This window comes from Panthera tigris, chromosome D1 (genome assembly GCF_018350195.1).
Source record: "Panthera tigris isolate Pti1 chromosome D1, P.tigris_Pti1_mat1.1, whole genome shotgun sequence".
Classification (NCBI taxonomy): domain Eukaryota; kingdom Metazoa; phylum Chordata; class Mammalia; order Carnivora; family Felidae; genus Panthera; species Panthera tigris.
In genome coordinates, this window is record NC_056669.1 from 11870386 (window position 1) to 11892782 (window position 22397).

General features: G+C 39.3%; 1 protein-coding gene across 1 annotated transcript in view; it reads left to right on the top strand.

Annotated features, from left to right (window-relative positions):
• Positions 1-22397, top strand: part of HTR3B (5-hydroxytryptamine receptor 3B) — a 56292-nt gene that overhangs the window by 18700 nt on the left and 15195 nt on the right. Inside the window, 8 exon segments of the mRNA XM_042957443.1 lie at positions 149-1384; positions 2648-2761; positions 5742-5902; positions 19758-19802; positions 20354-20463; positions 20891-20999; positions 21001-21061; positions 21848-22005. Of these exon segments, the coding sequence (XP_042813377.1) occupies positions 2689-2761; positions 5742-5902; positions 19758-19802; positions 20354-20463; positions 20891-20999; positions 21001-21061; positions 21848-22005 (717 nt within the window). The 5' untranslated portion in view covers positions 149-1384; positions 2648-2688.

Below are 22397 nucleotides of genomic sequence, written 5' to 3' on the forward strand. Positions count from 1 at the left end.
TTTAGAAACTAAGATCTGGGTGTCGGGTATACTCATTGCTACTGGGGTGTCTTGGCTCCCAGACTCACCAGTGCACAGAGCTTGGGATACAAGTATGTATTAACATCTGTACACACACATTGACATCTGTGTTTATTTTTATATGTAGCCACATGTATTGAAAACCACAAGTTCACACTGATGCCTCCAAAACCAACTCAACGCCTCAGGGTTCATCCTAGTTTCCTCCCTTTCCATATTTGTAACTCCTGCCACCAACAGTAGGGAGTCAGTCGGGCTACGTTTTATTGGTAGATGAAAATTAAGGAGACAGCTTCACAGATTGTAAACAAAGGGACTAGATAAATTAGCAGAACAGGGATCAGGTATGTATTTCTCCCCTCGGTTTGCTCTGTGAAACTCATCTCAATCCTATGCCTCTACAATCCCACTCGTAGTAAAAAGCAGATAGATGTTGGAAATGGTATGAAATTCAGTTTTGTTTCTAGAGCATCTAGGGGTCTACCAGTGGCAGATAGAATCATATGGAATTAGGTCTCTTTCTCCTTCATAATGAAGAGTATGGGTGCTCAGTGAAAAGATGAAAGAAAAAATTTATCACATGATGTCCAGCTTTCGTAGCCCTCATCTTCAATCAGCGTAGAAGGATCCTCTCATACATGGTTTACTTTCTGGATTGTATACTCAGTGACAATTTAAGAAGCACCCCCATTTATCAAACATCAACGTTTCTTTTAATTAAAGGAGCTCAGGAAAGACAGAGTGCACTTTCCCCACTGTATTGTTAGCAGCTGTTCTTGATTAGGCAATAACAGGGTTCCATTAGCTTTGTGTGATTCAAGAGTCCAATAGCCATTGTCAAATGCTGAAGATGCTCCTGCATAAGTCTGGTTTAGAACAGCTATTTAGGTCTCAATTATTAATGAAATTAGTGTCCTGAATGTCAGCAAGATCATCGCCTTAGGTAAAGGCTGTAAAGGAAACCGTATTAGTGTGGAATGTCCCCTCCTTAGGGGCTCCTCTTAGATTACATTTTTCACTTAGCTATCTCTTGTCAGGGAAATTGAAATGTTGGCCACGATCTGATGCTGGGGCAGAACCAAATGGAGAAGTTAAGGGGTATTGCTGTGGCATCAATTCTGAAACATTGTGTGGTGCTGGCGTCGCCTTTGGTCCTGTTCAATGTTTACAAAATAGCACCGGCGAGGACAGCATAAACTGGCAAACAGCAAAGAACGGAGTGAAGAGGGGCCCCTTTGGGAAAAATTGAGTGGTATTCCGTCCCATAGGCAAGTCTACGTTTCTTCTCTTTGGGATGTGCCCGGGAACAACGGCAGGTGCAATGGCTCCTCTGTGGAGCCATTCATCCCGGTGGCTGCCTCAGGTGGGTCCTTGTAATGATTTTATTTAAGGCATTGAGTATTAACTCTTAGGAGCGAGAGATGATATTTGTCTACATTGTGCTGTATAACTCTTTTCAAGTGTTTGTTTTTATTTATCATCTGTACAACGCCTAGTCCTCTGAAGCTACATGGAGACCTACGATGATAGATATGTGTATGTATATGTATATGTATACGTATATGTATATGTATATCCACATCTGTATCTTTATCTACATGTATACATACACACAGAGGCCCACAGTGGGGCTTTGTACAGGCAGCTTTAATATGCTCTGAAATGTTAAAACTGTTTGATAAGCCCCTGTTTCTCTAGAAATCAGGCTTTCTTGGCAGCAATTTACATTGATAGTCTGGGGCATTCTTTTTCAGATTTGCTTTTATGTCTGAATAATACATTTTTATTATCCAAAATGGTCTTGGCTTCATTGTAAGCTTTTAGTAGACCACAGAAAGAGTCTCTTGGATCCAGCATGGCTATAGATGCCCGGATATCATTTTGATATTAAGGGTTTCATCCAGCTGTACAAAGTCTGTATAGATAATGAGTATATCTCAAAAGACAAGCACTATGAACTTGCGTGTTTTAAGTGTACAGTTCCCCTTAAAATGCTTTAGAAACTAAAATATTTTTCCATATTTCTGGAACCGAACTACACTTTTATGGTTCCAGTATTAACAACACTGAATTGGGCCATTAGAGTTCGGATACAATGGATTCTTAAAGACACATACAGATCAAGCAGATCACTTAGGCTGGTGTTTCCCAACACCCCACTTTTTTGAGGGGTCTTGTGGAACTCACATCTAGGAATTTCCATGTTTTAAAATATAAGTGGAAGTGGAATCCATCATTTATGGCAATGAGGAAGGAATTTGGTAGCAAAGCAGCTGGAAATGAGTGTTTCTTGGGTAGAGAAGAAAAATAGCCACTTAGCCTTAAAGTATAAAAATCCTGAATGTTGAACTTCAAGGATAAAATAATTATTTAATTATAAAAATGAAAATAGGAAATTTCATTAAATGCCAGATGAGTTTCTTAGCAGAAAATAATTGTAAACATTAAGCTAAGTAAGATAGAAGGATAAAAGGTAAGGAAAAGAAAGAAATTGTTCTTAATGATATCTCTTTCTAATGTGTAGTATTATGCTTGATTTTTGTTCTAAATGTGACAGAAAATGTGTTTTAATGGTGTCTAGTAATCCGTACTTGACTAAAAATCATACTGGGAACATGTGTTGCAGAAAAATCTGCCCTTTGGAATCTTTGCTGGGTTAATATCAAGATGATTTGTAAATGCAAGAGCACTGAACCAACCACCAATTCAAGGCCACTGCCTGGAGGTGATGTGTGCTGGGGTAAGAGGCCCAGGTTAGGAGACCTGTTTGGTTCCTACTCCACTACTCACCAGCCATGTAACTCTGAAGAAGCCAGTTAGTCTCTTAGAGATTCAGTTTTCCTGTAAGTTAAATGTTTCTCTTGTATATTTGTGAAGATCTAATAAGATAACATTGTGAAATTGTAGGGTGCAATGCAAATGTAAGATACTTTTGACCTAAACACACACACACACACACACACACACACACACACACACACACACAGAAAATAACAGCGGGCTGTTTCTACCCAGTCATGCACACCATGCAACATGTCAGTCTTCCTTTTGAAGGGTTACTCACTGCTATCCCTAATATTTTGGGGGAGTCAGGTCAGTGTAGTGTCATGCTTAAGAGCTTGGGCTTTGGATCCAGATAACTTGTGCTTAAATTCCAACCTCTTCATTTGCAAGCTGTGGGACTTTGGGTGGTACTAACCTCACTGAGCCTGTAGTCCCTTACCTGTAGCAAAGTGACTCTGCATCGGGCTGTAGGGTACCTATGTCATAAGGCTGCTGTAAAAGCCAAATGAGATAATCCATGTCAATTGCTCTTAGCACAGTGCCTGGCATATGGCACATATTCAGTCAGATTTGGGAATTCAATAGACCACACACCTAAATCTGAATTTCCTTGTAACCCCTCAGATAGATGTATAACTCTTTTCTTTTTTAATAATCCTAGACATGACATACTCACTAAAGCAAGAACATCTCTTTTCATCAGAGTGCCCAGAACACTTTAAGATAGGTGTGAGAGTAATTTGTTAAAACAAGGAAAACGAATAATTCTATTGTATTCTTACCTTAAAAAAAAAATCTCTCTTCACCTAAAAGTGCTTCATAGCTCAGTCCCCTAACACATTCTACTTTCCAGAAATCTTACAAATAAATTATTAGCATCCACAGAGGCAGTGCTAACAAGGAATCTTTCCTGGGTCTGTGGATCATTTCCATCAGCTCTGTTGAAACATCACTGAACTGAGTCATTTAGTGCTTGTGTGAATGTCACATTAGCTTTCAAGGGGGCATAATTTACTGTTAATTAATGGTCACTTAAATCCTTAATCTCTCTCTTGTAATTGATCTTTCTCCTCAGGCAAATTTGCATTCATAGTAGAAATGTAATTTATTATTTCTTCCTGTTTTGAACAAAGAACTCTGCCTTTATAGTTTATTTCAGCATATTTTCATTTCCTTCTTATTTTTCTTCCTATCATTGCTTGTTTCTCTATTGTTCCTAGTTCTAGATTCCAGAACTTTCTCTGTTTACCCAAAGACTTTGACATGTTCTGGAAACTTATGTTATTCTATAGGGTATCTATGGATTGTTTCCTAGAAAAGATGACAGAGGGAAAATTTGGGTCTTTATGGGCAGAGGGTGTAGGGAAAACACATTCATTTCTCAGAATTATGCTTTCACTCTATCTCCGATAGTTTCCTGTATTGGAACACGCACATTTCAGTACTTCCCCGACTGGGACTTGAATTGGGAGCTTCCAAGCGAGGTGAAAGTGAAGTTGCCCAAAGCAAAGTTCACGGGAAAAGCGCCAAACCAGCTTTGCTTTTATGCACCTGACTTCTCTCCCCTGGGGTACAACAGCAAGAAATGGTCTCAGGTGGAGAGGTTCACAGCACATTTTTTTGACAATCACAGTTCACAAAAACCTTAAAAATGACGCCTGATGCAAGCCACCTGCCTTAGTCCTGCATGCCTGAATAGCTGATGCCATTTTAGGCGTCTTCCTGGGTGAACTGTTAGGAAGTTAAACTGCTCATTAGCTTTGCAGCTCTGGTGGTAATGAAAGTGAATATTCCACTGCCCACAACGAGTCTGCAGTCGCACCGCCAGCCTCGTGGTTAGCATTTTGGTCACACTGACATTGATAAATCATAGAAATTGCTGCCCGCGGCGGCGAGTGACACGACATCATTCATAAAGAAACGGGTAGAAACAGGACTGTTGCACAGAGAGAAGAGATCTCATTTACAGTTTCCTGCTGGACCCTGCACACCTTCAGCGGCTCATCAAAATAACCATCAAAACCACTGAGAGGCGAGGTGAATTCACGCACAGGACACGACAGATAGATTTCACTCACGCACTGTGGCAGGAGGTGTGCAATTTGCTTCAGTCCAATGACTTAGCGAAGCTTTGAATCCCCCAGGAGCTGGCAGAGCTTGTGAGCAAAATATCTTTTTGCAATTCAGAGGAAGCCCTCGCAAATTTGTCACTTCCAATTGTTGGTGCTCGCTTCCCGGGCTTCCTTTCCCCTGGCCTCCCCTGCCTCAACACCAATCACTGCTCCTCTGCAAATCAGGATTCCCAGGTCATAGAAAATGGTTGTTCTCTGGAACCAGAAAGAATTTTTTCCCAAAGCGGAGATCTCATTTTCTGACAAGCATGTTTTATTTATAGACAGTTGAGTGCAAAAAGAGATTTTTTTTTTTTTGAGAAGAAAAGTGTGAATTGTAATCTCATTAATCCCATTATTGAAGAATCCACACAGATCTTTGGGTCCATTGGTTTCTCCATGTTCCTGCTTGGATTTTCTACTTAACCGTTGAATTGTGAATGGAAAATCAAAAGAAAAACCCAAATAGGACATAACTTGTGGCTGAGTGTATAGGAAGGTTTTTTTCTATGTAGGTGTAGGTGGGGGTGATACAGAAATAAAGGATTCTGTCTCCAAGACGCAAGACTGCTGTGAAAACAATTGTAGGTGAAGTTCAGATCCTTGGAGATCAGGTTGGTGTATTTATCTTTACAGTGAGATTTCTCTACTGGGCAGTTAGACCATCAGCTTGCTTTAAATAAGTGTCTGCCAGAAAGCCCACCAGCTGGCTATGAATTTAAGCAGATTGGGGTAAGCTGAAAACTATGTTCTGTTAGGAACCACCAAGTCCTGAACTGTCTGAAATCTTGTAAAGATGCTAAGATGCTAAGTTTTGTTTTTCAGAAATCCTAGTCACAGATACACCTCATCCCAGGAATTCTACTCTATATCGTCTCACCAAGCAGCTATTACAGAAATATCACAAGAAAGTGAGACCAGTTCATGATCAGACTAAGGCCACCACGGTATACCTGGATGTATTTGTCCATGCCGTATTGGATGTGGTAAGGACCATCTTACGCTTTCTGATTCATGTTACCCTTTAGTAAAACTACCTGCTGTTTATACAGGAGTCTAGGAGATGTTTTATTCTTAAGACTCCAGTTGAGCTGGTAGGGAAGTTGCAGTAGACTCATGTTAGCAGTAAGCGTGAGATAAAATACTTATTAGACACATGCTTTCTAGTCCCCAACTTGCAAGCTGAGACGCAGATAGTCTAGAAATAGGAGTTTCATGGAATTAAGAGTTTTGTTTTAATTTTTGTAATGTTTATTTATTTTTGAGAGAGAGAGACAGAGTGTGAGTTGGGAGGGACAGAGAAAGGGAGGCACAGAATCCGAAGCAGGCTCCAGGCTCTAAGCTGTCAGCACAGAACCCAGCGTAGTGCTTGAACTCACAAACGGTGAGGTCATGACCTGAGCTGAAGTCAAACACTTGACTGAGCCACGTAGGTGCCCCAAGAGGTTTTAAGAATTATAGTCATACAATAGCCAAAGTATGGAAAGAACTCAAATGTCCACTGATGGATGAATGGATAAAGAAGATGTGGTATATATATACAATGGAGTATTACTCGGAAATCAAAAAGAATGAAATCTTGTCATTTGCAACTACGTGGATGGAACTAGAGGGTATTATGCTAAGCAAAATTAGTCAGAGAAAGACAAATATCATATGACTTCACTTGTGTGTGGAATTTAAGATACAAAACAGATGACCATAAGGGAAGGGAAGCAAAAATAATATAAAAACAAGGAGGGGGACAAAATGTAAGAGACTCTTGAATACAGAGAACAAACTGAGGGTTGCTGGAGGGGTTGTGGGTGGGGGATGGGCTAAATGGGCAAGGGGCATTAAGGAAGACACTTGTTGGCATGAGCCCTGAGTGTTATACATAGGAGATGAATCACTGAAATCTACTTCTGAAATCACTATTGCACTATATGCTAACTAACTTGGGTGTGGATTAATTAATTAAATTAAAAAAAAAAGAATGGTGGTCATAGATCAGTGTACATATTTTATGAGTTTGCTGACACCAAAAATAGTAATAGGTATGTTTTTTTCCCATGGCTCATGTTTTTTAGTGACCGTAGTAGATTTAAGAAAACATCTACCACTTATTTAAAAAAAAATTTTAATGTTACTTTTGAGAGAGAGAGACAGAGCACGAGTGGGAGAGGGGCAGAGAGAGAGGGAGACACAGAATTCGAAGCAGGCTTCACACTCTGAGCTGTCAGCACAGAGCCCAATGAGAGGCTTGAACTCACAAACTGTGAGATCATGACCTGAGCCGAAGTCAGACGTCTAACTGAGCCACCCAGGCGCCCCTACATCTACCACTTATTGAGGCTGAAATTGAGGAAAAGAAAAAAGTGCCCTGGTGTCTTGAGTTTATACCTAACGTATTTGATAAGGATGGTGACGGAAGTTTGTGTATAAAACTGTCTCTCCTTCTATATCTAAAGAGTGGGTTGTTGCAGGAATCAAATGAGAGAATTCATGGAAAGCAGTTAGCAGAGGTCTCAGTACACCCTCAGTAAATGGTGGCTTACCCCTGCTCCTCTCTCTTCTTAATTACAAAATTTCCATTATCAATAGGTCCCAGATTTATTTTGATTTTTCTTATGAGCAGACCTTACTGAGCTTGTTTGTTAATATAGTTTAATATTTTTTTCAAGTTACTGCTCAAACTTTTTTTCTAATTAAGGTATGACATACATATGTGGAAATGCATGGATCTTAAGTGCACAGTCCAATGAGTTCTGGTAATTGGGTGTACCCATAGAATCCACACCCCTGTCAATATAACAAACCTTTCCATCGCCCCAGGAGGGTCCCTCATTGCCTGCTTGCCCAGTCAGTTCCCATCCCCTCTACCCACAGAGACAACTGCTGTTCTGATTTCTTTCACCAGAGATTATTTTTGCCAGTTCTAGAATTTCGTTGCATGAAATTTTATTGTGTTGTCCTCTATTGTGTCTGGAGTTTTTCACTCAGCATCATGTTTTTGAGGTTCACTCATGTTGTGTATATCAGTAGTTTTTCTCTTCTTCTTTCGTTTTTTTAAATTTTTGTTATTTACTTTTGAGAGAGGTAGTGCAAGAGGACACCAGAGGATCCGAAGCGGTGTCTGCGCAGTCTGACAACAAGCAGTGAGCCCGAGGTGGGGCTGGAACTCAAAAATTGTGAGATCATGACCTGAGCCGAAAAGAAGAGTCGGGCACTTAACTGACTGAGCCACCCAGGTGCCCCTAATGGAGTGCATTTTAAACCAGCTCGTTAGGGGGCGCCTGGGTGGCTCGGTTGGTTGAGCGTCCGACTTCGGCTCGGGTCACGATCTCATGGTTCGTGAGTTTGAGCCCCGCGTCAGGCTCTGTGCTGACGGCTTGGAGCCTGGAGCCAGCTTCAGATTCTGTGTCTCCTTCTCTCTTCCCCGCTCATGCTCTGTCTCTCAAAAATGAATAAACGTTAAAAAAAAATTAAAAAAAAATAAACCAGCTCGTTAGTTGTGGTTAGTGCTTTCTAGGTCCTAGGACATCTTCGCTACTCCAAGTTCATGGACATCATTTTCCTGTATTTCCTGTCAGAAGATTTACAGCTCCTTACCTTTAGTTCTATGATCTATTAAGAATTAATCTTTGTGTGGTGTGTGATATCGATCAAGGTTTTTATCATTGTTTTTGTGTTTTGGTTTGGTTTGGGTTTTTGCATTTAAACAGGAGTTGTTTCAGCCTTGTTTTTTCCCCCATTGAATTGCTCGATGCCTTGATTGAAAATTAAATTGACTGATAAGTGTCAGGCTCTTTCTCTTGAAATCAGGCAGTGTAAGTCCTTGGACTTTGTTCTTCATTTCTGAGATAGCTTTTTTAGGACCTTTGCATTTCTACATAAATTTTATACTCAGCTCGTCAGTTTCTATTTTTTAAAAAAACTGCTGGGAGTTTGTTTAGAATGATATGGCATCTACAGAGTAATTTATGGAAGAATTAACATTTTAATAATATTAAATATTATTCTAGTCCTTGAATATATTATGTTGTTCCATTTATTTGGGTCTTCAACAGTGTTTTATAATTTTCAGTGTAGAACCTTTACACATACTTCCATTAAATGTATCCCAAAGTATTTTTGATGCTGCTATAAATGTTACTTGAAATTTTTTAATTTTCTATTTGTTATTATAGAGAAATAGGAATTTTGCATGTTGACTTTGTATGCCTTACTAAATTTACTTATTCTAGTAGTTTTTTTGTAGATTAATGTTGTCTACATACACAATCATGTCATCTGCACATGGTTTTACTTCTTCCTTTCTGATCTGTTTATGCTCTTTATTTTTTCATTGCCAAATTGTACTGCCTAAGACTTCTACAACATTAACAGAAACGGTGAGAGCAGACATCCTTGTTTATTCCCATTCTCAGGGGAAAATTTTTCACCATTAGGTATGATGTTAGCTATAGCTTTTTCATAGATGTTCATTATCAGGTTGAGGAAGTTCCTTCCTATTTCTTGTACACTGAGAGTTTTGTTTTGTTTTTTTTTAATCATGACTACATATTGAATTACATCAAATGTTTTTTCTCCATCTATTTGGAGAGCAGATAACTTTTCTGTTTTATGCAGTTACTAGGGTAAATTATTTCGATTTTCAAATGTTAATCATCCTTGCATTCCTAGGATAAACCCCATTTAATCTTGATATGTTATCCTTTTTCTATATTTCTGGATTTAAATTCCTACTTAATATAGGTTGTGTCTATGTTAATGAGGAGTATTGGGCAGCAGTTTTTATTTCTTGTAATGTGCATGTCTGGTTTTGATACCAGGGTTATGTTGGCCTTAAAAAAACTAGTTAAAAAATGTTTCTGCTTCAATTTTCTGAAGGAGTTGTTTAATGTGGATATTTTTCTTTCTTTTAAAAAAATTTTTTTGAGTTTATTTATTCAAGAGAGAACAAGTGCAAGCAGGGGAGGAACAGAGAGAGAGGGAGAGAGAGAGAATCAGAAGCAGGCTCCACTCCCTGTCAGTGTGGAGCCTGATGTGGGGCTCGATCCCACCAACCATGAGATCATGACCTGAGCTGAAATCAAGAGTCTGCTGCTTAACCGATTAAGCCCCTCGGGTGCCCGTATGTTTTTCTTTCTTAATGTTTGATAGAATTCACCAGTAAAACCATCTAGGATTGGAATTTTCTTTGTGAGAAGATAGTGAAATGTGAATTCGTGGGTGCCTGGATGGCTCAGTTGACTGAGTCTCAGACTCTTGATTTCAGCTCAGATCATGATCCCACGGTCATGGGATTGAACCCTGATTCAGGCTCCTCACTGAGCATGGAGACTGCTTAAGATTCTCTCTCTTTCACTCTGCCCCGCCCCCCACTCTCGCTTGCTCCCTCCCTCCCTCTCTCTCTCAAAAACAAGTGTGAGTTCAATTTAGTTAACATATGTAAGAATGTTTATATTTCCTATTTCTTCTTGTGTCACTTTTAGTAGTTTGTATTTTTAAAGGGATTTATTTTATCCAAGTTGTCATATTCATTCGTTTACAATATTGCCTTTTTCATTCCTCATGTTGGTAATTTGTGTTTTCTTTTATTTTCCCTTAACCAATATTGTGAAAACTTTATCAGTTTTACTTATTTTTTTTTCAAAGAGCCAAATATTGGCTTTGAATTTTATCTATTGTTTTTTATTTCATTGATATCTGCTCTTTATTTGTTTTCTTTCTTCTACTTACATTTAATTTGTTTTTCTTTACTTAGTTTCTTAAAGTGGAAGCTTAGAGCTTTGATTTTAAACCTTTTTTCTTTTTGGGGCGCCTGGGTGGCGCAGTCGGTTAAGCGTCCGACTTCAGCCAGGTCACGATCTCGCGGTCCGTGAGTTCGAGCCCCGCGTCAGGCTCTGGGCTGATGGCTCGGAGCCTGGAGCCTGTTTCCGATTCTGCGTCTCCCTCTCTCTCTGCCTCTCCCCCGTTCATGCTCTGTCTCTCTCTGTCCCAAAAATAAATAAAAAACGTTGAAAAAAAAAAAATTTTAAACCTTTTTTCTTTTTAATTTTAGCAATTGTGGCCGTAAATTTCCCTCTAAGCACTGCTTTAACTGTATTGTACAAGATTTTGAGCATCTTAAAATTGAGATATAAGTTACATAAAATGAAACATCTTTTTATTTTTTTATTTTTTTTAAGTGTTTATTTATTTTTGAGAGAGAGCAAGCACACATGAGCACACATGAGCTGAGGAGGGGCAGAGAGAGAGGGAGACACAGAATCCGAAGCAGGTTCCAGGCTGTGAGCTGTCGGCACAGAACCCGACGCAGGGCTCAAATTCACAAACTGTGAGATCATGACCTGAGCCAAAATTGGACATTGAACCGACTGAGCCACCCAGGCACTCTGAAACACCTTTTATTTTTTATTTTATTTTAATTTTTTTTAACGTTTATTTATTTTTGAGACAGAGACAGAGCATGAACGGGGGAGGGTCAGAGAGAGAGGGAGACACAGAATCTGAAACAGGCTCCAGGCTCTGAGCTGTCAGCACAGAGCCCGATGCGGGGCTCAAACTCACGGACCGTGAGATCATGACCTGAGCCGAAGTTGGACGTTTAACCGACCAAGCCACCCAGGTGCCCCTGAAACACCTTTTAAAACACCACTCACTTCCCCCTAACCCCAATACCTGGCAACCAGTGATCTTACCTTTTTCACTATAGTTTTGCCTTTCCAGAAAGCCATATAAATGGAATCATGATATTTTACACTTTGTTTTGGCTTCTTCCATGTGGCATGCTGCCTTGGAGACCACCCACGTTTTGCTGTGGAGTCAGTAGCATTCTGTTGTGCGAGTGTCCTGCAGTTGGTTTATCTGTTTACCAGTTTTTGGACATGTGGGTTATTTCCAGTGTGGGGAAATTATGAGTAAAGCCACTATACACATTTGCATATGTTTTCACTTCTCTTGGATAAATACTTAGATGTAGGATTGTGAGTTGTATGGTAAGCTTGTGTTTAACTTTGTAAGATACTGCCATACTGTGTCCCAAAGCGGCTGTATCATTTTGCATTCCACCTGCAATGTGTGAGAGTTTCAGTTCCTCCACATGATTGCTATCACTTGATATTGTCAATCTTTGTAAACGTTAACCATTCTGGTAGATTTGTGGTGATAGCTCACTGTGTTTTTTTAACTTCCATTTCAGTAAAGACTAATGACCTTGAATATCTTTTTGAGCTCTAATTTGCCAATTGATATCTCTTTTGGTAAAGTGCTCAGATCTTTTACCCAGTTTTAAATAGTGTTGCTTCTTATGTTATTGAATTCCAGGAGTTCTTTATATATTTTGAGTCTATTTCTAGACTCTGTTCTGTCCAACTAATCAGTGTTTCTCCCTCTATCAGTACACTGTCTCAAGTACTGCAGCATTACAGAAAACTTGAAAGCAGAGCATGTTTTCCAACCTTGTTCTTTTGTTTGAAAATCATTTTGACTCTTATAGGTCCTTTGCATTTTCATACAAACTTTAGAGTCAATTTCTATTTAAAAAACTGCTGGAATTTTTGTTGAGATTGCATTAAATCTATAGGTCAATTTGAGGAGAATCAACATCTTTAACAATAGTCTTGCAATCCGTGAGCCCATTTTGTCTCTCCATTTATTTAGTCCTTTCATTTCTCCTCGTAATATTTTGTAGTTTTTAGTGCTTTACACATAATTGTTAAGGTGTATCCCTATTTCACATTTTTTGTTATTCTATAAATGGTATTTAAAAATGAATCTCTGCCTAGCATACAAAAATACAGTTGATTTATATGTATTGGCCTTGAATCCTGTGGCCTTACGATACCTTATTAGTTTTAGAGGCTTTTTTGTAGATTCTTTCAGATTTTCTATGTAGAAGATCATGTTGTCTATGAATAAAGACAGTGTTTCTTCTTTATTCCCACTCTTTATACCTGTATTTCCTTTTATTGCCTGTTGCACTGGCTCGAACCTACAGTACAATGTTGAATAGAAGGGTTTACTATCCCATAAATATCAATTTGATAAAAGTATTCGATAGTATTATTAGAATCTTCTCTAACTTTTTAAATTTTTGTTGCTTTATTAATTTCATAGTGAAGAGTGTTAAAATCCCCAACTATAACTGTGCTTTATTTCTCTGCTCTGTTGTTAGGTGAGTATACATTTAGAATTACATGCCCTCCTGATGAACAGATCCTTGTATCATTATGAAATGCCCCTCTTCATATCTAGTAATACTCTTTTTCTTGAAGTTTTTCTCATGCTTACTTTTTGCATGGCGTGTGTTTTGCCATCCTCTTATTTTCCATCTCTCCGCGTGACATTGTATTCAAAGTCATTTCTTGGAGACAACATATAGTTGGGTCTTGCTTTTTTTTTTTTTTTTTTGTCAACTTTTATTTTGAAATAATTATAAATTTACAGGAAGTTGCAAATAAATTTATAGGGAGGTTCTGTGCACCCTTTACCCAACATCCCCCAGTGTTAACATCTTAGGCAAATAGAGTATCGGTACTAGAAATTGACATTGGTTCAATCCACAGAGTTTATTCAGATTTCTCCAGTTTTACATATATTCATTTGTCTCTGTGTGTGTGTGTGAGCTTCTATGCAACTTTATCATGTGTGTAACTTTGTGTGACCACCACTACCACACATTAAGCAACACAGTCATCACCATGGGGCTACCTGGTTCTGCTCCTTTATAGCCACATCCCTGTCCCTGCCCCCTATTCCTAACCACTGGCAACCAATAAATCTCTCTTCCATCTTTGTATTTTTGTTACTTTAAGAATATCACATAGGGGAGCCTTGGTGGCTTAGTTGGTCAGGCGTCAGACTCTTGATTTCAGCTCAGGTCATGATCTCACAGTTCATGGGTTCAAGCTCCCCATCAGGCTCTGGGCCCACAGCACGGAGCCTGCTTGGGATTCTCTCTCTCCCTCTCTCTCTCTTTTTGCCCCTCCCCCACTCACTTTCTCTGTCTCTCTCTCAAAATAAATAAACTTAAAAGAATATAAATTCAAAGATACAGTATGTAACCCTTCGAGATAGGGTTTTCATTCAGTGTAATTCCCTTCAGGTTCATCCAGGTTGTCCATAATCTTCAGTTCATTGTGTTTGTTGCTGAGTAGTACCCCAGGGCATTGCTTTTTTTGACCTGTCTATCTGTGCATTTTAACTGAAGCATTTCATCCATTTACCAATACTGTCTTTCTATTTGTTCTCTAGTTGGGCCATCTGTTTTTGTTGTTCTCTTTCTTCTTTCCTTCCTCTCCTGCCTTCTTTTAAGTAAAGAAAATATATTTTTAATATTTGATTTTAGTTCTTCTATTGGCTTTTTAGCCTGCCTCTGAATCATTTTTTTTTTGCTTTTTTTAGGGATTCCCATTTCCATCATTCATTTAATACAGTTTACTTAGAATTAATGTTATTATCCTTCACATACATTGTACAAATCTTGCAATAGTAACATTCCATTTACCTGCTCCACTGACTTTTTTACTATTTTTGCCTTCAACTTTACATTTACATACATAATGTACCCCACAATACAATGTTAGTATTTTAATGTACTTTGTTAAAATCACTTAATTATTTCTCTTTATTTAAATAGAGGTAGTTTTCTATGTTAATATCTTAGTGCTGTGCTGGGAGTCATAGACTGATTTTTTTGTGACTGAGAATTAGGCATTGTAATTGATGAAAAACATAATTTGAAACTGAAAGTATAATCAATATAACAGGGTTTAAATTATTTTTTTTTTGTCTGATGCAAGATATTTTAGCATAATTTTCCTCCAGCTTAGATAAATCCCCAGTCATTATTTCTTTGCAAACAGGAACATTTAAATGATACACACACACACAAATCTCAGTTTTAGCAAAAGTACCAGATCTAAGATCCTAGAAAATATTATTTAATACATGCCAGGAAATATCCACCCCTCCTCCAAAGGCCTAGTCTTACAGAAAGCTCCAACAGAAAACTCCCTTAAATGTTCTCTGTAATTGGATATTGAACTAAAATTCTTGAGACTTAATTTCCTGGGGCTATATTTTCACCTACTTAAGAAATGTCAGTCTTTGCTGGTTGTCTGTGAGCTATTATGACTGCGTCGTTTACCAGACATTGTACAGTGGGAATAGCATGATTTGAATTGAGTAAAGACACATGAGATGAACCATGTCATGTGAAACCCTGGGACAGATGTATAATCAGCCTTGAGTAAGGGAGTAAGAGAGGCCTTCTAGGTCCCTCCACATCCTCCCACTTTTTATTTCATATTGATTTAGATAAAGTAGAATTGCTCAGGCTTTCCTTTAGAGGCTTATTAGGAGATAAATATAGAAAAGGAGTTAAGTTCTATATTCATATTTTCCCTTAGAACAACTGTATCAAATTGGATTTTTTTTTTTTTTACCTAATTCTTTCTTTCTATCCCGATAAAAGCAAATAAAACCAGATTCCTCATGGTAGTTAAGGAGAACACCATTACTTTTTCAAAGATATGTTTTTCTCCACTGTTGTGGAATATACTAATTTTTTACTAGAATACATTAGACATACCCCTGTTACTGGATAAGACAGACTTTCCTTAGAAATTTGGAAAAATATTATATTCTGTCCCTCTAGTTTTATCCCTGTCTACTGTCTTAGCCTTATCTCCTCAATACTACAATGAAATCAACTCCTTGTTGTTTCCTGCCTGTATGCTGTTTCCTCCACTAAATGGCTTTGTCTTCCTTCTCCATTTGTAAAATATTCTAGTCCTTCAAATCTCCACTTCTGAGAAAGATTTCCCTCAATTCTGCAAGCTGACAGCAATATCTCCTCCCTTTAAATCCACAGAAGTCTGTGTATATTTTTTAAATTTTTAAAATATTTATTTATTTTTGAGAAAGAGGCAGAGCGTAAGTGGAGGAGGGGTAGAGAGAGACAGAGACACAGAATCCGAAGCAGTCTCCAGGCTCTGAGCTGTCAGCACAGAGCCCAATGCGGGGCTCGGACTCAACGAACCGCGGGATCATGACCTGAGCCGAAGTTGGACGCTTACCTGATTGAGCCACCCAGGTGCCCCAAGTCTGTATATTTCTTAACACACATAGTGATTTGTTAAAATGTCACATACCCTAATTTATTAATAAGCTTCTTGAGGGAAGGACTTGCTTACTCATATTCATATTTCCCATATTATGCAGCACAGCATATCTTGCTTCAAAGATACTGGATAGATATTTGTCAAGCAGTTAATTAATCAAAATACATAAGTGCCAATTTTAGTACCGTCATTATGAATGGTATCATCTAATAGGCTTTGCGAACGTCTCTATTACATTCAGCAGGGCCAAGCCTAGAGTCCATCCTGGAGGCAGGGCCTGTTTGGAAGGACTTGATGACATGGCACACAGAATCAGCCAAGGACACCCCCAGTGTGAATAGATAACTTGTTGGGTGCATCTGGCGGCAGCTGAGCTGCTGGCAACTTTTGTTTGGCGTGAAGAGCTTTCAGCCCAGCTCTCATTGTGGCACCTCGCTTCCATTATGTTTTGCCTCCTGTTTTGTTTATATGAAAGACTACAGTCTTGTCTTAGAATTTCTGGGTATTATGAGTACCTTAGGGAAATCTGATTATAGAGATAATCTACTCAACAGTGAAGAGTTTCAATTTGTTTCTATTGAGTTTTGTCAATTCCGAATCCCAGATACCTTTGTCTTCCAGCCCATTGACTAGAGCCTCCCAGCCAGACGTTGAGGCATCTGTTTCTATAGTCTTACGAACTGGGAAAGATAAATAAGAATGTGCGGGAATTATCTGTGTATTTGCTAACCACCAATTTAGATCTAAATAGACTCCCTCTGTTAGGAAGACTAATGAATTCCAATTCTCTGAAATATCCTTTGCTTTTAACAAGCAAGATGGAAGGTAGCTAAAGAAAAAAGAGAGGGAGAGAGAGAGAGAGAGATACACAGAGGGAAGAGCTGTGAATAATGCCACCAGAGAACCAATTATGTTCACCAGCTGGCATTGAGAAACTTGTTTCCTGTGACAAAAAAAAAAAAAAAAAGATTTCAGTTTTAGCCTCAGACTCCTTTTTGACATTGTGTTCTTTAGGGCTGAATGACAAATGCTCCCAGATACCCCCTAATATATTAGAAAAAAATTCTTCACACTTGTTACATGTAACATGACAGAGCAATGGGTGGGAAGAGAAGGGCCAGCAGAGGCATCAATATGGCAGTCAATACGAATCGATGGGATAAAATGCTGGTCTCCCCAGCCACATAACTGACTTAGTGATACGTTCATGACTTGGCGAGACGGGGATTTAAAAAAACACTTGGTCAGGACATTTCATAGATGTAAGACTAGATTTGTTGTGAAAGAAGAGTGAAAAAGCTGTGTTTTCCAGTAATACAAAGTGCATTTTGAACTTGGGTTATTTTTTCCCCTGTTTGTGATGGCAGCGAAACCCAGAACTGAGCCTTTATGTGCTTTAGTGGGGGACAGCCCAGATCTTAGAATGTCAGTAAATCAAAGCCCAGTTCTACAGTATGACAGTTCAGAGGAAGAAAGTCAGATGTAAATAATACTGACTTTAAAAACAGTATCTATTTCAGAATCTCTCAGCTGGTAAAACTTGGAAGGAAGCGGTGTCACCTCAAGGTTCATTCATGTTGTAGCATGTGCCAGAATTTCCTTCCTTTTTAAAGCTGAATAATATTACGTTGTATGCATATATCATGCTTATGCGTTCCTCTTTGATTGACACTTGGGTTGCTTCCACCCCTTGGCTACTGTGAATAATGGTGCTGTGAACATGGGTGTACAAATAACTGAGTCTCTGCTTTCAGTTCTTTTTGGATTTATACCAAAGAATGGAATTGCTAGACCATATGGTAATTCTATTTTTAATTTTTTAGGAGCTGCCACTGTTTTCCATAGCAGCTGTACCATTTTACATTCCCACTAATAGTGCATGAGGATGTCAATTTCTTTATATCCTCACCAACACTTATTTTATGTTTTTGTTTTATTTTGTTTTGTTTTAGTAGCCATCTAATGAGAGTGAAGCGGTATTTCACTGTGGTTTTGATTTGCACTTCCCTGACGGTTAGTGATTGTATTGGTGAGCATGGACTGCCATAACAAAGACCATCAACTCTGCTTCCTACAGTTCCAGAGGCTGGGAAGTCCAAGATCAAAGTTCTAGCCAGTTAGGTTCCTGGTGAGAGCTCTTCCTGGCTTGCTAATGCCTGCCTTCTTCTCCATACCCACATGGAGGAGACAGAGAGATCATTCTCTCTACCTCTTCTTCTAAAGCCACCAATCCTAGTAGATAGTGCCCTCATTTAACCTTAGTTACCTTTTAAAAGTCCTGTCTCCAAATTTAGTCACATATGAGTTTTGGAAGGACATAATTTGGTCCTTGGCAGTGATGTTGAGCTTCTTTTCATGTGCTTATTAGCCATTTGTATATCCACTTTGGAGAACTGTCTATTTAAATCCCTTGTCCATTTTTATTTTATTTATTTATTTATTTTTTAACATTTATTTATTTTTTTTGAGACAGAGAGAGAGCATGAACGGGGGAGGGTCAGAGAGAGAGGGAGACACAGAATCTGAAACAGGCTCCAGGCTCTGAGCGGTCAGCACAGAGCCCGACGCGGGGCTCGAACTCACGGACCGTGAGATCATGACCTGAGCCGAAGTCGGCCGCTCAACCGACTGAGCCACCCAGGCGCCCCTCCCTTGTCCATTTTTAAATGGGGTTATTGTTTTGTTTGGGTTTGTAGAAATTCTTTACGTATTCTGGATATTAACTCCTCATCAGGTATATGATCTGCAGGTATCGTCTCCATTCTGAGGGTTGTCTTTTTACTTCTTGATGGTGTCCTTTAAAGCGCAAAAGTTTTTCACTTTGATGAAGTCCCATTTACTTTTCCTTTGGCTGCCTGTGGTTGTGGCCTCATATGCAAGAGACCATTGTCTTAGTCAGAGTCATGAAGATTTACTCCTATGTTTGCTTCTAAGAGTTTCACGGTTTTAGCCATTATGTTTAGGTTTATGTTAATTTTGAGTTAATGTTTGTACATGGTGTGAGATATCCCTCTTAGTTCCTAAGACCATAGTAGTTTTAGAATGCTCATTACTAGAACAGATATGAAAAAAATTGGTAAGGAGTGTTTTGTTTTTGTTTTGTGGTTTTTCTTTTCTTTTCTTTTCTTTTTCTTTTTCTTTTTTTTTTTTTGGTTGTTATTCTTAAGGGTCTTCTCCAAAACAATTACTTACTTATCGCAGACATGGGTAAATCACATCTACTTATATCATCAAAAATATACTTCATTTACATTAAGCTCATTCAGTCTGATAACCAGAGAAATCCAAACATAAGGTAACCTAACAAGAATGGCTGCCAGTAGCAGTTGAGATTAACAGTCGTTGAAATGTTGTGAATAATATCTTGATTAAAAATAAAAGCTTGGCCTCATCTTTGTACCCAGAATTGGCTAAGACTACATGTCATTTTTAATTTTGATTAATGGCAGAGTAACTAATTAGGGTGGGAAAGGGATTAGAAAATCATTCAAGATGTCGGTGTAGTCCTCGTGCCATTTTGTCATGGATGCTATAGTCAAGTTCACAGTGACAGGCACATGTAATAACTAGGAGCTGAGAATAGTTAGATTTGAAGAGTCAAGGCAGTGCTTTTAAAATCAGCATTTTTAGTTAGATTTGATTTTATTTCTCTGAATTATTATGCTGTTGAATTGGGCTTTGATTTATTGACACTCTGAGATTTGGTACAGATTTTCTTTTTGCTTTGCAGGATGCACAGAATCAAAAATTAAAGACCAGTATATGGTACTATGAGGTAAGTGCTGTTTCCTTCCATGCATGCTGGACTCCTGATTTCTATAGTGGTGCCTGGGTGGCTCAGCCAGTTAAGCGTCCGACTTTGGCTCAGGTCATATCTCGTGGTTCATGAATTCGAACCCTGCATCGGGCTCTCTGCTGAGAGCTCAGAGCCTGGAGCCTGCTCCTCATTCTGTGTCTCCTCTCTCTGCTCCTTCCCCACTAGCACTCTGTCTCTATCTCTCTCTCTCTCTCAAGAATAAATAAACATTAAAAAAAAAATTAAATCTGTTGCAAAATATAATTATTCTAAGGAATAGATATTTTCTTTGTGTTTGCAATTTAGTTTCTTAGACCTGAAGCAGATCTAATTTATTGGAATCTGTGTAAGATATATGGCCATGGTTTCTGGTTGGGGCACCATCTTTAGGGGTTAGCAGGGAAGTCCTCTCCCTTAACAGTACCAGCAAGCAGATCAGTTGGGTTATTCATCCAAATCGTTCTTCAGTTCTTTGGGGACATTGACATTGCCCCTTTTTGATACATTTCTTTTCTAGCTTCTCCTAACAGGTTTGGGATGACGAATTTTTATCCTGGAGCCCCACCATGTTTAATGGGATTAGGGAGATCTCTCTACCTCTAAACGCCATCTGGGCCCCTGATATCATCATCAGTGAGTTGTAAGTGTGCTGGGGTGTATTTCTACGGGGCTTAAACTGCTTGGACTACTTATGCCAGTTGTCACTTTCAGTCACTGTTGCTGTCTTTTGTTTCTTAACCTAAAGAGGATCATAGTGTTGGGAATATTCCAGGTAGAAGTACCATGAGTTGACATCATTTAAGATACAGATTTAATTACAAATGCTTGAGGTTACTCATGGGTTATGTCCGTTGCAAAAGTAGCAAGTGAATTATCTTTTGAGGCTGTCATTACTGAATCCATCTTTGCCAGGGTAAATGACGTCATGGGAAATGTGATTCTGTCGTTGCACTTCTAGACTAATCCTGAGTGTCACAGCCACTACCATCGCATAATCAGTTCTGTTCATGTATTGAAATGACTAAGGCCTTCTCTGTAACAGCGAGGTCTTCTTGTGTTTCATATAGTGTGGACATTGAATGATCACCCGGCCTCCCCTATGTCTATGTGAACTCATCTGGGACCGTTAAGAACGCTAAGCCTATCCAGGTGGTTTCCACATGCAATTTAGAGACATAACGCTTTTCCATTTGATATGCAGAACTGCAGCCTAACTTTCAGTAGCATCCTGCACACGGGTAAACCGTGAGTGGCATAGTGTGCCAATGGGAAAACACTCTTGTGCTGGGTTGGCGCACTTGGGTGAAATTATATCATGCTGTCTGTGAGGTTTATTTTGTTCTTGCACATAGTTTTTACAAATCGAAATCTTTTCTTACAGCTATTTGGCTACCATTGTAATTTGGACTGAGTACAGTGTTGTGCCCAGATATATTGCTCACTGCTGCTCTAGGTTTGGGAATACACTATTAGGCCTCCTCTGCCACTGAGAAGGTTATAGAAGTGGTAGGACCAGGGGCGCCTGGGTGGCGCAGTCGGTTAAGCGTCCGACTTCAGCCAGGTCACGATCTCGCGGTCCGTGAGTTTGAGCCCCGCGTCGGGCTCTGGGCTGATGGCTCGGAGCCTGGAGCCTGTTTCCGATTCTGTGTCTCCCTCTCTCTCTGCCCCTCCCCCGTTCATGTTCTGTCTCTCTCTGTCCCAAAAATAAAACAAACAAACAAACAAAAAAAAAAACGTTGAAAAAAAAAAAAAAGAAGTGGTAGGACCAGGTCCATCATTCTATGGATAATGGAGTACAAACTATAAATTCACAGTTGGTTGTTTGTTTTTTTTTTTTCACTGAGAGGGAGACTCTATTCCACATCCCAATCCCTAATTCAAAATGGTTATACTGAGCCCCATCTCAGTAAGACTGTACATGTGGGGGCAAGAGTGAAAGGAATAATTTGAGTTGAGAGTTGGAAAAGCGGGTGGTTATTGGGGCCTCTGTGTGTGGGGAAGTCCATTGTTTATCTTGTTTTCAGTGGAAGATGTAGACCTGGCCTTCCTGAGGAGCAGAGAAGACATTAAGCCTGACAAAAAGGAATTTTTGAAGGACAGTGAGTGGGAGCTTCTTTCTGTGTCCTCAACATACAACATCCTGCAGAGCAACACTGGAGATTTTGCACAGATTCATTTTAACGTAGGTCCTTCCTGTTCCTGTTGCCTACTTCTCTGCAGTCGCAAGCCTTCTCTGCTGGGCTCAAGGATCTCTGCTCTGTCGTGTATTCTCATTCATTATCATCATCCAAAAACTGATGATTCAGGTGGCTCTGGACACCCCTTGCATTACAGCATTTCACAGACTAGAGATTCAGTCCCAGATCCTGGACTCCTACTGTAAGGATTCCATATGTGAGTAAAAAGAGAATGGTTTCAGGCACCTGAACCACCCACCTTAGCAGGCATCCTCAAGCCTCTCGGTGCATACTAACATCCCCACTCCCAATTGCTGCTGAGAGGAGGGGGAAACAAAAAAAAGAAAAGAAAGAAAACCCACATACAGCAACAGCAACAGAGTGGGAGAAGAGCGTC